This window comes from Haemorhous mexicanus, chromosome 10 (assembly GCF_027477595.1).
Source record: "Haemorhous mexicanus isolate bHaeMex1 chromosome 10, bHaeMex1.pri, whole genome shotgun sequence".
NCBI lineage: Eukaryota > Metazoa > Chordata > Aves > Passeriformes > Fringillidae > Haemorhous > Haemorhous mexicanus.
In genome coordinates, this window is record NC_082350.1 from 14,574,863 (window position 1) to 14,591,788 (window position 16,926).

At 36.6% G+C, this 16,926-nt stretch overlaps 1 protein-coding gene across 6 annotated transcripts in view; it reads left to right on the plus strand.

Moving 5' to 3' along the window:
• Positions 1-16,926, plus strand: part of ATP13A3 (ATPase 13A3) — a 55,103-nt gene that overhangs the window by 24,388 nt on the left and 13,789 nt on the right. For all 6 annotated transcript variants that reach the window (XM_059855449.1, XM_059855454.1, XM_059855450.1 and 3 more), the window contains exons 7-26: positions 1,941-2,021; positions 2,739-2,808; positions 3,660-3,794; positions 4,585-4,657; positions 5,425-5,556; positions 6,566-6,745; positions 8,041-8,198; positions 8,839-9,027; positions 9,924-9,985; positions 10,581-10,731; positions 10,820-10,936; positions 11,956-11,973; positions 12,065-12,218; positions 12,303-12,423; positions 13,591-13,715; positions 14,626-14,804; positions 15,254-15,376; positions 15,460-15,539; positions 16,219-16,261; positions 16,359-16,468. In XM_059855449.1, the coding sequence (XP_059711432.1) occupies positions 1,941-2,021; positions 2,739-2,808; positions 3,660-3,794; positions 4,585-4,657; positions 5,425-5,556; positions 6,566-6,745; positions 8,041-8,198; positions 8,839-9,027; positions 9,924-9,985; positions 10,581-10,731; positions 10,820-10,936; positions 11,956-11,973; positions 12,065-12,218; positions 12,303-12,423; positions 13,591-13,715; positions 14,626-14,804; positions 15,254-15,376; positions 15,460-15,539; positions 16,219-16,261; positions 16,359-16,468 (2,301 nt within the window). The remainder of the gene's footprint in view (positions 1-1,940; positions 2,022-2,738; positions 2,809-3,659; positions 3,795-4,584; positions 4,658-5,424; positions 5,557-6,565; positions 6,746-8,040; positions 8,199-8,838; positions 9,028-9,923; positions 9,986-10,580; positions 10,732-10,819; positions 10,937-11,955; positions 11,974-12,064; positions 12,219-12,302; positions 12,424-13,590; positions 13,716-14,625; positions 14,805-15,253; positions 15,377-15,459; positions 15,540-16,218; positions 16,262-16,358; positions 16,469-16,926) is intronic.

A 16,926-nucleotide genomic window follows, 5' to 3' on the forward strand; every position in this document is an offset into this window, starting at 1 on the left:
ACTAGATACCATGTGCAAAACAATATCTGAGCTTGTGAATGATAAATATTCTGAAAAGAAGTCTTGAAAAATTTGTCCTTCTCTAAGATACGTCTTCTTATTCTGCTCTTCAGTTTATACCTATAAACCAAACATTGATATTATTATGGTAGAGAATCAAATTAATATTGATAGAGACAGTCTGTGAGACAGAGGTCTTTATAGTAAAACCCTTAAAGCAGGCAGCACGTTTGTTGCTGTGATCTGAGCACAAGCCTGCATCATGAAGAGCATTCTCCTTGGGCTGCCAGTTGCACCAGCACTCAGAACAGTTTGATCACATCACAGCACAACACAGAAGGGCGGCAAATTAAGATTTGTGGGGCAACTAATTCAGTTATGAGAGCTTGAGTTTCATATCATTGTTCTCTTTATATTACCATAATATTAGGATCACTGTTTTAAACACAGGAAATGCAAGTGTAATTGTTCTTGGACTAAGTCAGACTTGGTCACATAGCCAAAGAGGATGCAACTCTGACCTTGGATGTCTGTTTTGTTTTAGCTACTGTCAACTGAATTTCTGAGTGGGTTGATGAGTGCTTTATATAATAAACTCTGCACACAGGGATTTTAATGCCCTGGGAATTCAGTCTGTAGCAGTAGTGTAAAAAGCAGAGAACATTGTGCTAGAAGCTCTGTCCTTGCATGGACATAGCACATATAGGTATGCATATTTGCATATAGAGCACTTACCTTTAAGGACCCTCCTTAAATCCACTGTTACATTTCTTTTCCTACAGGAAAAGAAAAGTTGTTCATGGTAGAGTGGGAGGAAAAACACAGCTATTAACAGAGTTTTGTGTATTTTTAAATTTAAAATAGTATTTTTAAAATCCTTGGACTTAAAAAGGTTTAGAGAAACCTGGTAAACCTAGGGCCAGGTCAACACATAATTTTCATCTTCTGTTCATGTACAAGCAGTTGGTGGAAACGTGATCCTAGGCTTTGCAGTAGTGAGGATATTTAAAGCTTTCCCTGTGTTCTAGAGAATGGAAGTAATTGTTATAAAATATGCACAATAAAGAGTTGAATTTTTTCTTTTTTTCTACTGGGACAACTCTGAATCCTTTTTGACAGATAACAGATATCCAGTATAAAAAACATGTGTGTGGAATAATGCTGGTTTGGTCATGATGTCTGTGAAGGCCTTTTGGAAGGTGATGATATTTTCCTGTGTATCCAAAGTGTGTCCATGAGAAAATGCCTGGCTGTTGGGCAGCATGCATCTGATTTACTGCATTTGGTAGTCAACACAATCTCATAGCTGTAAACATAACAGTGTTTTAGATGTTTCTGCATATCTGTCGATTTCCTAAAGCACAGCAATGGCTTTCACAGCATATGGAAAAGTCCTGTGAAAATGAATATTTCGTTGATAAGAAAGAACTGGAAATGTAGGATGCATTTTTCCTAGTAATGGATAACTCTGTGATAGTAAGATGCTGTAAAATAGCTGTGGTATAGATTTATTTAATAAATTGATTATTAATTATTTCTGAAAAACTTCCATTACTACTTAGAGTCAAACAAAGATAATTTGAAGAAATGTTAATTCACATTGATTTCGTATAACATTTTATAAAATTGCTCACTTTTTAGGAGCCTTTGAATACTGGTTATGCTAGTATTCTGCTTCATTTTTTAAGTGCCTCCATTTTGATTGGAATAGGAATTACTATCCTACAGAGTAACATATGTCAACAAGGAGATTCCTTTTAATGTGTCACTGGTATCTGCAGTTGTGACAAAACCATCTAAGAACACATTTGTCCATAGATTTTGTTGTTTTATAAAATGGTGTATACCTCTTGGCAAAGACCAAGCTCTTTTGAGTCACTGAAGACTTAATTTTAAATATCAGATTTCTTAAATAATTCATTGACTTTTCCTTTATTTAGAGGTCTAGATGAATCTACCTTCTGCTCTGCAATTCATAATGAACACAGCACAGGACTGACAAAGGGAATGCATGATTACAGGTAATATTGCAGTGCTATTTAAAGGAAGAGTTGTTGATGTTTCATTACCTGTGCTCAGAGTGTTAAAAAGCCCAGAAGACAACTGAGTGATCTGTGTCTGATTTTTTTTTAAAGTGAGACCTTCATACAAGTTGAAATATGGAAGCATCTGCTTGCTTATCAATTCATCTTCTGGCAGTCTGTGTCTAAAAGAAAAGCCTTTCCCCTCAGATGATTTTAAGGGCTTTTTCATGTCACTGTCATTTAATCAGCTCTGATCCCATCAGAGCTTGGTTTCTTGCTCCCTCTTTCATGATTTGCCTTTTTTTTCATCCTGAGAATAACACTAAGATACAGGACCTTGAAAACGTTGTTTTACTGCAGGGTAAGAGTTAACACTGGTTTAATCTTAAGCTAATGAGAATCACATACTGGATTTCAGAATGACATATTTAATAACATTGGGCTCATACACAGTTCACAGAGAAATCTTGTTATGAAAGAATCTAAAAAATATGCTACAGTTTAAATTGAAGTATAAAATAATTATCTTCGTATTGGAACATCTCACTAGGTAACTGTTTTCTGAAAAGCACTTTTTGAAACTATGATAAATAAGAAGAGAGTCACAGATTTGGGGACATGTTATAGTTTATCAGATTAGTGGGATTACTTTGACATCAATAAGACTCCTAAAAAAAATCTTAACTTTTTTTGTATTTTTCTTTTTTAATGCAGAAAAGCATTCTATGGAGTAAATGAAATTGCTGTGAAAGTGCCTTCCATTTTTAAGCTTCTGGTTAAGGAGGTAAAATTTTTTCTTTAACAAATTAAAGAAAAAAGGTATATAATTGAAAGTTGTTTCAAGTGCAATGACTATTGACTGTTGGAAACCTTCCCTTAGAGCCCAACATTCGAAAACAAAATGGCATAGACAATTTTTTTCAGCTCTCCAGCTCTCCTTAGAGCTAAAGATCAAAGAGGCCTCAGCTATAAGCTCTCCAGAGTTCACAGCCTGATGCCTTAGTAAGGACATTAGAAAACATATTAGAATTCTTTGAAAGGGTCAGCATCTTACTTATTTTTTGTAGTTAATTTAAAGCATAAAATGACTTCTGTTCTCCATGAGGAGGCCAGGGATTATATATTACAACATATTTATTTTAACGAACAAATGAAATGTAGTATTGTTGGATTTGTTCTGTTTTCCTTGTATCATGTGGATTTGGATAACTGGTTTGTTATCTTGTGTTATAATAATGTGCAGTAGAACTTGTGAACAAAGAAACTCTCCAGCCTGATCTAACAGAGTAAGAACTTGAGGTATCAGGGCATTTATTAAGAATAAATAGGAAATAACATCCAAATTTGTTTAAGAATTACAACTTAAGGTGCATCAAATATTGCCATTACCTTGTTTTGAGGTGTAGGGGAAAATGCATGCAGTCTTTGAATTCTGTATTTGTTATTATTTGAGTGAGAACTGTGCTTTTGAGGGGCTGGGAAGGTAGTGAAAAAAAGGATCATTTTGGCAAATCAGAAAGTACGTATAAAGAACTGAAATTGTCTTTTCCCTGGAGGAGGATGATTTCAGCTTTGTTCTGATGAAGAACCCATGTGACCTTTTGGTGTAACTTGAATGTTCTGTCACTCTTCTAGGTTCTCAACCCTTTTTACATTTTCCAGTTGTTCAGTGTGATATTGTGGATCACTGATGAGTATCACTACTATGCATTAGCAATTGTGATTATGTCTGTAATATCCATTGTTAGCTCACTCTACACCATTAGAAAGGTAAGTTCAAAGAAAATGGATGCATCTTTTTTGGTTTTTTACTCATTGCCTTATTTTGTTATGAAATTGCCTACAAATCTTTAAGAATTTTTCAGAGTTAGACAGATAGAATATTGTTATGCATTTTCCCTCTCTGAGCTGAAAGAATTTGGATTTATAGTTTTCTTTGAGACCTTTGCAGCCTTTCTACGCTGATGAATCAATAGGTTGGCCTCAGGCAGCAGAAACACTCCCTTGCTTAAATAAAACCCGGACACAAGTTTATGTACCTAGTTTTATTGACAGTAGTGATTCCATCTTGCGTTGTTTCCTTGTTTGAAAAGGCCCTGCTGAACTGAGCACCACTGAAGCATGTGGATTGTTAAACTGGTGATTCAGTTTGCTCTGTAGACTTAGCTGATGGGAATCAAAGTAGTAGTTATCCTTAAATTGCAATCTTTGAATTCAGACCAGAGACAAAAAACCTCCAGACAACTTCTACCTTAATTCAAGTTCATACAACTACTGCAGCTGTTACTTTTGTATGTTAATGACCAAATGATTTTATAAGGTTTTACAGGACAGTGTATGCTTGCTTTCAGAATGCTGTTAAAATAGGAGCCTGTAGGGTTTGATGCACTCAAACTTTATTTGCCCATAAGTTTTCTAAACTATGCTCAAGAGAATGTTTTGAGTAGGGTTTTGTTGTTAAAAAATGTTAGTTGAGAATCTCATCACTTGTTCTGTAGAATGTGCATTTAAAAGAAGACAAGCTGTGCTTTTGAATAATGAATTTTTCTCCTCTTTGCAGCAATATGTTATGTTACATGACATGGTAGCAGCTCACAGCATTGTAAGGGTTTCTGTCTGCAGAGGAAACCAAGGTAAATTTCACAGGTGGCTTGGAAGGTTTAAGTTGCTCATGAAGTGTGAGTGTAAAGTGGGTCTGCATCTGTTCTTTCTTTAATCAGCTTGAAATGCTTGCATTCCTTAGCAAAATTGCCTGGGAAAAGAAGTTCAAAGTGGAATTTAGATAGTGTAATGTGTTCAGGGTTAACCTTCTAGATGGAATTTTCAGTGAGTATCAGGTTTGTTCTAGATTAGGTGCTTGTTCTATTGCTGTTTCTCATTTTCTACCATTCCACTCTGTAACTGTCGTTCTGGTTTCTTTCCTGACTTAAAGATGTGCATGTGTTGGGTCTTCATTACAATTTATTACCCAACAAGGGCTGCAGGATGATTTCTGAACTTCCCCTCATTTGGATATCACAGCAGTTAAAGGTGTGGTATCCAAAAGGTGTGATGCATGATACTGTTTTTAAGACATACATTGGTGTTGGGTTCATGTCTTTATACTGAAGTTACACTGCAGCTAATCATTAATATCTTTTGTATAATCTCAATTCCTTTCATTTGTCGTGATGCACTCTATCCATGTGCTCTGGAGTTTAATCTGTGGTGGAATTGGGGTTTATCAATGGCCTTTTCTTTATATTTTTAAAATCTCTTCATGCTATTAATGAAATGAAGTACACCTTCTTTTGTTAATTGTCATACTTGTCACCACCTGGATCTTGAGTGTGAGGATCTTTATCAGGTTTTATAGGTGGTGGCTATTTTCAAGTAAACTTGTTTGTGTTCTAAAATTCAGAAATAGAAGAAATCCTTTCCACCGACCTCGTGCCTGGAGATACCATGTTGATTCCATCCAATGGGACAATTATGCCGTGTGATGCAGTGCTGCTCAGTGGTACTTGCATTGTAAATGAAAGTATGCTAACAGGTAAAGTAAATTTGATACACAGTGCTGCAGGGCTAAAAGTATCAGCTTATACCTGTGTGCATGGTTACTTGCAGTATGTTTTAGCAGAAGTGGATATATTTGTTTTGTTTGAAATGTGGATGTTCTTACAATTAGGCATGTTCTGAAGTACTTAGGTACTCGTGTCCTGCTTATCTGCAACAGCCACCTAATACTGCTTGGAAACTCCAAAAATGAGTGATTGTTTCTTGTTAAAAAAATTTCTTCTTGATAGTTTGTCTTCCTGCCTCTTAGCTTGATGTTCTCAGTGCAGATGGAGTTCAGAAGCTTGTTTCTTCAGAAAATTTGTGCCCAAACTTTTTAGCTTCTTCCAGAAAGGAAGGTAGTGAGTAGAATGTTCTACTGTATTTAAAACCACAAATTATTATCTCAAGTTGTACCTGCATATGGTGAAATGAGGTGTCTGATGTATTTAAAGGACAGCTCCAGTGACTAGGATGGACTTTCTGTTATTCCTAAGATAATCTGTCCAAATTGACAGCCTTTAGAAAATTTTAGTTCAGAGATTGTGTGTTCTATCATGTTCAGTTTTTCTGAATATATTTGATCCTATTGCTACTGGTAGCAACTGATAAAAATTGATTGTTCCCCTAGCTTGAGTGCACTTGGTCACCAAAGGAGCTGAGAAGAATTTTCTTCAGCTCCTAGTTTTTCTGAGTAAAGATGGGGATGATGCTTTTCAGCAAGAGAAGGAAGCTTGTCCTGTTTTTTATTTTAATGAACTGTATTTTATATCACAAACTGTGATTTGAAGTAAGGGTTACAGAAGCTCTATAAGGAAGTTAAAGGAGTATAACGACTTAAATAGCATTTGGGTAAGGTGAGAGACTACCTAATATGCTGAAAGGAAGATGACTTCCATGTCTGCCTGTGCTGGTGAAGTGAGATTATATTATTCTACTTGTAGTTGTGAATGAAAAAAAATGTCTGTTCTTCTCTGATCTTGCTTAGAGACTTTCTTTCCTTTAAGGTGAAAGTGTTCCTGTCACAAAGATTAATCTGCCAAACCCTTCAGAATATCCAAAAGCAGTGGGAGATGAGATCTACAGTCCCGAGGTGCACAAGCGGCACACGCTGTTCTGTGGGACCAATGTCATCCAGACCCGCTTCTACACGGGGGAGTTGGTCAAAGCTCTGGTAGTGAGGACAGGTATTGATTGTTACATATATCCCTTGTTAATGTACTACTCCTTCTTGTTGGTTTGTGTCAACTAGCTGATACTGCTAAACTTGGTAAAGGAATGTACCCCAAATAGCCTGATAAAAGTCTTAAAACAACGATAAAACTAGATGATGGTCTGAAGATTAGTAGTTGGCAAGGAAAAAAGTCTTCAGCATCAATTTAAAACTTATTTGAATGTGTTTTCATGTCTTTTAGAGGTTTTTTTGCAGTGTGTTGGTTGAGCTGCATGTGCCTCTTGGAAAAGGATTGAGTGGATAATGGGGAACAGCTGATTTTAGCAGAGTCATTCACAATGCCAAATGTTTTTCTTTACCTATAGTTATTTCAAATGTTACAGAACATTTACTTAAAAAATTAGTTTGATCTAGTGACAGAAATGCTAATTCGTATGTTAGAGATCTGGTGTTAAATAATAATCTATGAAAACCAATTGCATATACAGCAGGGTGAGCCCAAACAGCAACAGAAATGAACTGCTGAAGGCAAGGCCCTGAGCAAGGGCTCAGCCTTTGCTGTGGTGGCTTGCACACTGAAAAGCTGACAGGGAACTGTCACTAATTCCAGAAGACCTGGCATTGACATTGAGGTTGTAGTAATAGACTTTGAAATCTAAGCAGATGAAAAATGTTTTGGGCACACACAATTGGGCAATGATGTTGGCCTATTTTAAATGTCGAGGCAAAAGTTCAAGGAGGGCCTTGGGATATCTGTTGGTTGTTCAAGTGTAAGACCTTTAGAAGGATAGTGTTCTAGTATAATTGTCAAAATGCCATCAGGAGGTGCCTTTCTCAGAAGATGACTCCCCACACTGCAGTTTTTTCTGAACCTTTCATTCTGGCTCTCAAGGGAACTTAAGCAGACCTGCCATTTAAGTATTTGATGTTGGACTCGGAATATCTTAATTTTCTTTCTGCAAGGACATGCTTAATTAGACAATAAATATACCCACTAGCTCTGCACTGTGAGGGACAAAATGCAGTACAACAAACTCTGCCAGGCCAAACCATGTGAGGATTTGCTGCTGCTGCAGAGGAGGGGTTTGTTTGCATCAGCTGCAGGTCCTTGCCATAGGAGAGAAGCCCTTAGTATGATGTGCACATGTAAGCACCTTAATTACAGTATTGCAAAACATCTGCTGTGGATATTGAGAAACAGTTGTTAATGAAATTAGTAGCTTAAGGGTTTTATTGAGGTTTTTAATGTATTTTAATAGCTTTGTTCTTGTTTGTATTTTTAATAACTTACTCCTTTTTTCTTTCTAGGCTTTAGTACTGCTAAAGGACAGCTTGTTCGTTCCATACTGTATCCAAAGCCAACTGATTTTAAGCTCTACAGAGATGCCTATTTGTTTCTCCTGTCTCTGGTGGTGGTAGCAGGCCTTGGATTTTTTTACACAATTGTCAATAGCATCTTAAATGAGGTATGTTTTCATTTCTGGTCCAGAACTGCCTTACTTTAGAAAAAGGGTGGCCATGACTTCCATCACACTTCAGATGATGTGAAACTATTTGATTTAAAGTGAAAATTTTTTGCTGTATTTTATATCAATGAAATGAGACAAGGTTACTGAGACTAAAATTCAGCACAGAAGCAGAATTTGAATATCTTACAGAGAAATTTGAGTTTACCTTGGTTTCTCTTGATCCAATTACTAGATTTTTATCTTTGTTATATGTAAGATTACCATCTGACTTATAGTTGGAAGAAATAGGATACAGCCCATCTAAACATGCTGCAGGCAAAAAAATCCTTATCAAGGAATTTAAATTTTTTTGTTTGGTTTTTTTGTTCCCCCCTCTCAAAAATTTTGCATTATTCAGCTAATGTTTTAAAGTAATACATAGCCTGGGAGAAAAAAGCACATTTGAAGTTATGATTTGTGGATAATTTAGGACTGGATTATTGTGGTTGCTGATGGTGGGTGAAGATTGTGCTAAAATTCTGGGCAATCCAGAACACACTGTACTGGGGAAAACAATGTGTGGGTTTTGCTCTTGGTAGCACATCAGTGAATCTGTAGGCAGTGAGTTCTTGCTCATTGACTCTGACCTCTCTTGCAGGTTCCAGCTCGTACCATCATCATCGAGTCTCTTGACATTATCACTATCACGGTGCCTCCAGCACTCCCTGCTGCTATGACTGCTGGCATCGTTTATGCACAAAGAAGGTTGAAAAAAATTGGCATCTTCTGCATCAGCCCACAAAGGATAAATATTTGTGGCCAGCTGAATCTTGTGTGTTTTGATAAGGTTAGGTGAATTTTGAAACCTTGCTACCTGAAGGAGCATTGTCTTAGAAAAGGGAGTTTGTTTGAGATAAAAAGGGAAAACTCATTATTTCATGTACGTTAGATGATTTGTGATCTGTTAGCTTCCAGGTATTCAGTGTTTACCATCTGTCAATTCTCCTAATTTAATCTGCTCTAAAAAGTAGTTGTAATTGAGCTGCTTTCTTATCTGAAGACTCCCAAGTCCCACCTTACTACTGGCCCCTCAGAAATGTGAGAGTTGAGGGATTACTAAGAACTTTATTTAGCACATAAGCTTCTGAAAAGCTCAGGTGTGAAGTCAGCCTTTTTCTCATTTTCATTCATTTCAATGAAAAGCTGAGTGAGTGCATTTTGTTATTATTTGTTAACCAAACATGAATGAAAGACAGTAATGCTGCTAGCCAGATTTCTTTGCATTTGGCTGTTTTCCAAATAAGATTTATTTTCCTCCTTAGATTTTATCTCAATTAATAAGTATAATACTAACTGTATTATTTCAACTGTAAGTACATTTCAGTTATTGCTTTAACTATATAAGATAGTACTAATGGTTTAGTACCCATTTTCCATTGTCCCCAGTCCCTGAATATTGAGATGGTGTGCTATCATCTTTGGATTGTAAGGGTCTGTTTCATTTGTCCTGTCTCCAGTGAGGAGCATGACTGCTTTGAACGTTTTTGAAAGTTATTTAACAGGTTTGGAACTTAATTACTAGCAAAAAGCAAGGGAGATAGTGTATTTTCTGTCCTGAAGTCTTGATTTGTATGTGAAAATAAAAGAAAATTTGCTTAAATAGCTGTTTATTTTTGCTTTGCTGGAATATGATTTGTTTCTGGAGGCTTTTTCTTCATGCCATGCCCTTGGTCTCTTTTGCAGACTGGCACACTTACTGAGGATGGCTTGGATCTTTGGGGAATTCAGCGGGTGGAAAATGCTCGGTAAGGATGAGCTCGGGGCTGATAGCAAGCAGGATACTCATGTTGTACTGTAACAGCTTCAGCAGAAGAGAATAGAAAATTCAGTGTGAGCTCATATATGTTTACATTTCTGTAATGCACTGTAGGAATGCCACTTAAACTGTGGTTTAGGTCTAGTGGAAGTTACAACTCCACAGTGAAGCTGAAGCAGAATTTTATTTGTTAGAGTCTGAGACCTCATCACAGTCATACTGCAGAACTGTTGCAGGTACTGTTGCATATTTCTTTAATCCTGTCCTCCTAAGCGATGATGTTTCAGGCTGCTAAAAGGAATTAGCTCAGCTAATTAAGGTAAGTACAAAGTGATAGGAGGGCTTTGTATGAGAGATCAAACTAGGCAAGGAAGGAATGAACACTGAGTGTTTGAAGGAAGAAAAAGTTGTGATAGTTTCTGAAGATTCCAGCCCAGACTCTTAATTTGTTTTCTGTGATGTGTGAAAACACAAGTGAAGGGACTTGTGCAGTTAATTTTCTTCTGTTAATCTAAACAAACCTTTTGAAGTGGCTCATAATAAATAATTATAGTGCTAAGTATATTATTACTTCATTGTTTCAGTTTCCTTTTGCCGGAAGAGAGGGCTTGCAGTGAGAGCTTGCTGAAGTCAGAGTTTGTTGCTTGCATGGCAACTTGTCATTCCCTTACAAAAATTGAAGGGGTACTTTCTGGGGATCCACTTGATTTAAAGATGTTTGAAGCAATAGGATGGGTAAGTGCCTTTTCTCCCTGAATATTGCATTATGAGCAAGTCAAAGTTAATGAATGTATAAATTAGTTGATTTTTTTTTTTAACACAGATTTTAGAAGAAGCAACTGAAGAGGAAACAGCCCTTCATAATCGAATCATGCCAACAGTGGTTCGACCTTCAAAACAACTTTCCCCAGAATCCAAGCAAGCAACCGATCAAGAAATGGTATAAAAACTCTAAACAATTGATAGGAATTAAAGAAACACATTTTACTGTATTGTAAAATTGAAATTGGATCGGAACTGTGAGGGCTTTGATGGCAAAAAATACAACTAACATGTTTAAACCATTGTTGAAGGTAGTGATTCAGTATGTGCACTTTTCAAGGTGAGCAAAGTCAGTGTCAGCATTATTGCCTTTACTGGTTGGTTAAGAAGTACAGTAATGCTTTTTGAGCTTATGTCTTTTACTATTGGTATGTTACCAAATTCTTATGTTTTAATGAAATGTTTAGGTGTGCTCACCTTGCAGTTTCAGTTGAAACAATAATTTGTTAATGTCACTGTGTGGCATGGAATTCTTGCCACTCTGGTACCTTACAGATAATATTAAGTGCTGAGTATAAAAACAAAATGTATTTGGCACATGGAAAAGTTTCTTCTAGCTGTATTTTGAAGTATTTTTAAATATTTCACAAAGGGAAATTTTAAGCATGTGAGTTAATTATCCAGGTTATCACAGAGTAGGCTAGTGGGAGGATATAACAAGTCAGTACATTTGTATGAGTTATATTGTGTAGTAGATAGAACTGTCTTTCTTTTGTTCAGAGCTCAGTGTACATGCATAGTAATTTCTGTGCAGTAGTTGACATCTGAACATTCTTGCAACTTAGTACATTATTTTTTGGAGGGATATACTTAATAATAATGTGGCCTCATTCTGAAACACCATAGTACTTTAGTCATTTACAAAGGGTAAACATACAGTTTGGACTTGAAAGGTCTTGGAAATTCTAATCAAGAAATCAAGCTCTGCAGTTCTACTGTGTCTCACTTAAAGTAAAGGATACTAAACAGATGCAGTATATTTATATTCAGCTTTTATGAAATCCATTAAAAATACAATATGACTTGATATGAAGAATACTGTGCAGTTTCATTTACTGATTTGTGTTGAAATAGTTTGTAGCTGAAGAAATACTCAAAATTGGTATTTAGAGTGACTGTATATTTTTTGTTTTTCAGGAGTTGTTTGAGCTGTCGGTAAGTATACTTTTTCATTTGGCACATTCCTATTTTTCTGAAGATGCATGTGGATGTAACCCTTTTGTTCCTTCCTTCCTGTCTGACACAGACTGGGTATGAAATTGGAATTGTGCGCCAGTTTCCATTTTCCTCAGTGCTGCAGCGCATGTGTGTGATAGCCAGGGTTCTAGGGGAAAAGAGAATGGATGCTTACATGAAAGGTGCCCCAGAAGTGATTGCCAGCTTGTGTAAGCAGGAAACAGGTAAAGGAGCAAATTTTTTTTATTTCTTCCATAGCTCAGCTGAAATATGAATATTTTAGTAATTCAGAACTTGATCTTTTAAAGTTCCTGTTGACTTTGAGCGTGTCCTGGAAGAATACACTAAGCAGGGCTTCCGAGTTATTGCTCTTGCTCACAGAAAACTGGAGTCTAAGCTTACGTGGCACAAAGTCCAGACTATTAGCAGGTAAGACTGACTTTACTTTTTTAATAAGTAAGAGACTTTAAAAGCTGCATGCTTTGAATTAATATGTAATGTGTATTTTTGTTTAAATCAATTACCCATCTTATTTAGCCTTTTTCTGTCTTGGCATACATAGTTCTGTACATCCTTTAGTGGTGCCCTGGACACACAAGATAAGGAAGTTTTTTTCTGCAATGAAGTGAATTCAGAGGATGAGCTTTAAGCTGGAATATTATTTTCATGATGTCTGATTTACATTATTGTGGCAGAAAACCTCATCTGATTTCTTTACTTGCACATACTTATATCATCTATGTTTATTAAGGATAATAGCAAGTAATGGAAATCCTCCTATGCATGTTTGATGCAGTTTCTTTGTCTCCTAAAGGCAGCATGTCCATTTTCTCATTGCAGAGGTTTGAAAGGTAGAAAGGTTTCTTCCTTCAAAGAGTAGTACCTCCTGTGAATTATTTTTCAGCTGAGCCTAGTTTTGTGGATAATGTCATCTTTCCCACAGTGCTTGAATGTGTAGCACAGCTATGAAAATGCCAGCTTTGACTGTGTTCTTTTGTACCAGCCCTGTGTGCAAGATGAACATTTGGCAAAGCAGAGAAATGAGTTTTCCAGTTTCAGCTGTGAAAGTCTACAATAGCAGTAGAATACCCAAGACCTGTAAATACACTGAATTTTAATGTAAACCAATGGGAATTCGTTTCTCTGCCTAATTAGCTAGTGCCTATTAATCTTACATGCCTTTGTAACAATGTGGTAGCTGTTATGTTAAGGTTCAGCTAAATTAGAAAATAGAGATGTGCACTCTAAACATATCTTAATATTTGGCCTGTGAATGCAGTTAGTTTCAGAGCAGATTTTCTACCTATAACCTATTTGAGACTGTAATTTCCTTTAGAAAGCATTCTCATGGAAGAAACTGAAAATTGTGCTTGAGAGGAAACAACATTTTCTCCCACTGATTTTCAAATAAAACAAGGGAAATAAGTATAAATTGTTGTGATGATTTCTTTCACATCACTTTTTATAAAGCAAATTACTTCATGGTTAAAAATACACATTCCTCATTACTTTGATAAGCAGAAAGTCAGGCTTTTAAAGCTGCATCTAATAATTGTAAATCTTAAAATCTTCTCTTCCTTGTCTCTTTTTCATCAGAGATGCTATTGAAAGCAACATGGATTTTATGGGGTTAATTATAATGCAAAACAAGTTAAAGCAAGAAACCCCTGCTGTACTTGAAGATTTGCATAAAGCCAACATTCGCACTGTCATGGTTACAGGTTAGCATGTAAACATTGATACTCAAAGATCCATCTCTTTCTTGTTTTAATTATGTGTATGAAGTCAAATAATAGTGTCAGTGCGTTTACACTGTGTTTATAGCAACAGGGAAGTTTAGAAACTTGTAAAAATATTCAGACTCCACTTTTTTTTTTTTTTTTGGTGCAAGTTGCTTTGGTGAGTCAGAGAAACCAGAAAAGGCTTCAGTTCCACTTTGTAGTTTCTTCTCCCTAGCTCCAGGTATAAGCTACTTGATACTGAATTGGAGAATAAAAACCCTCAAAAGTCTTCCAAATCAGACTAAGTGGAAGGCCTAGTCTAATTTTATGGCTGAACTTGCTTTGAGCCAGGAGGTTGGACTGGATGTCCTGAGGTTCCCTACCATTTTGATTTATACTATGAAAAGTCACTTTGTATTGGACTTTTTCTGGGAGAATGACTTAGGTCCTTATAAGCATTCTAGATGTCTGTGCTCAGTGTTTTTTATACAATATGTGTTTCCTTTTTAAATCACAGGTGTTGTGGTTTTGGAATGTTTTGCTAGGCTAACAATACTCATGCAAACAAGCTCTGTGTTTGCATGTTCTGTGAGTGTAAAAAGCAGTATTTTAAATGGCTGCCTGTTTTCTGCCTGGTTTTCCATATACACTAAGATTTGGTCAATAAGACATCTTTATAGCTCCAAGCAGCAGACAAAATTTGTAGAGGAGGGGGTTTACCTGGGTGTTTGAGTGTTGTCTGTAGGCTTGGTTTGCTCTGAGGTTGGCATTGGTATGTGGGGCAGTCCTCATAGTTCTGTACAGGCTTTGTTAGCTTTTCTCTTAGAATAGCAACATATGATCTTGAATAGCAACATATGATCTTGATGCTTTTCTGACTGAAACCCTTTTAAATGCAATTGTTTAACAGGGGATAACATGCTAACTGCTATCTCTGTGGCCAGAGACTGTGGAATGATTCTACCTCAGGATAAGGTCATTATTGCTGAAGCACTACCTCCAAAGGATGGGCAGGCTGCCAGGATCAACTGGCATTATGCAGATACCCTCGCAAAATGCACTAGTTCTTCACCAGCCATAAACTCAGAGGTAATATGACCATATTATGTATTTATATTAGTGTAAGCTGTTAGTTTTACTGTTCTTTTTATGTTATTCCATTAAATAGTAAATCTGCTGTTAAGTGTCAGTTCAGCATTGATATACTGGTTAACTTTCAGATGTTCAAATACCAAAGACTAGTAAAGCAGCTGGGGGAGGTAGTTTTTCAACTGTGATATGACATTTGACATTTCACTTGACAGGGTTTTTTTCCCAGCATTTCAATCTGTCAAAACTTCTCTAGCTGCTTGTAGTTGAAACATTAAACTACATTTTCTTAGTAATATGTATGTGGTTTTATTGTTTGAGGGTTTTTTTTCAAATGACCTTCTTATAAACTTAGTCATCTCTAGGAATACCCCTCTGAGTATTAACTTGAAATGGCAAGGAATCTGTGTAAATCCATTACAGCTAGAGTATTAAACTACTTTTGATAGGATATTCCAGTTAAATTGGTCCATGAAAGCCTTGAGGATCTCCAGATGACAAAATACCATTTTGCAATGAATGGGAAGTCATTTGCAGTGATTTTGGAGCATTTTCAGGACCTGGTACCCAAGGTGAGCATTTTACTTGAGTATGGGCACTTTCAGTGGTGAAGAGCCTTTGCCCTGTGAGTATTAAGAACTCTCCTGTCTTGCAGCTCGTGCTACATGGCACCGTGTTTGCTCGCATGGCACCTGATCAGAAAACTCAGCTGGTGGAAGCTTTACAAAATGTAGAGTAAGTATTTGCTTAAGCATAGAGTGCAAGGGGGTTGAATGTGTTTGGTGTGATAGGAGACAAAAATTATGCATGCTGCTAGCTGTTTTGCCTAAAGAAAAATGCTGGGCTGAGAGAACACCTTGTTTGATAGATCAGCCTATTAGCTGATCTAATAGAAGGAGAGTAGTACCATCTGCTGGCTAGTTGGGAAAGTTTCAGACTTTTCCTAAAGTTTTAAATGAAGAATATGTGCATAAACTGACTAACGTATTTTATAAATGCAGTTGCTTGGTTTATGAAACAAACCCATCAAATGTCTTCTGTGTATTACAGAAGTATTATCAGGATGACTTCTGTTTACACTGGTCAATATGTGGCAGTTGGTGTCAGGCCTTGCAGCTTTACAAAATACCACAGAAGTGTCATTGCCTAGAGCAAAGATTCTTTAGACCCCATTGGATGATAAAGAACTAATTAACCATTATTGCTTTGACTGACCTGTCATTGTCGTGTTGCTTTTCTGTCTACTTCCTTATATGTATAACAGCAACAGTAATTGATTTCAGCATTAATGATCACTCATGGTTATGCAAACCCTGAATAACTCAAAGTAATATAGAAGTAATTAATGAAATAAGCTAAATGTACCATGGTTGGAGAATGGTCCAGGATGCTGATATCTGTTTGCTTTTTATAGTTACTATGTGGGCATGTGTGGAGATGGAGCAAATGACTGTGGGGTAAGTGTATTTGTATTTTCTATACAGAACCATTCAGTTAAATTGTACAGCTGAAGGCAAGTTCTAAAAATGGTCTCTATTTAATGTTACCTGGCAGGCACTGAAGAGGGCACATGGTGGTATATCTCTGTCTGAACTCGAGGCTTCTGTGGCATCACCATTCACTTCCAGGACACCCAGTATTTCCTGTGTGCCAAAGCTGATCAGGTAATGCCACTGACTGTGGACTTAAATGTGTCTGTGTAACTCGTTTTGCCTGCTCTGTTTTAGTATATATTTGATGCTGCAGGCAACCAGTGTGAATTATTTTGTTGTAAAATCCTTTGTCCATGTAAAGTTAATTTTTCAAAGCATGATCAAGACTTCTACACGTTAGTCTTTAATTTTGTCTTAGTCACCTTGCTAGTTTCCATAAAGGCTGTTTGTAATTGCAAGCAGTAAAAATCTTCAGATAATTGTTCAGCACCGTACAGAGTAGAAGACAAATTTTCTAAATAGGGTTTGACCAATTTTTTGACTCTAGAATTGGAAATTAGGTAATGATTTTGGATAAAGGTCAGCCAAAGAAGAATCTAGGGGTCTGTGGAGAACTAATGAAGTAATGCATTATCAGAAACATTTCTGAAGTCAGCAGCTCTGTGGCTGACCATGTTTATTCAGTCCAT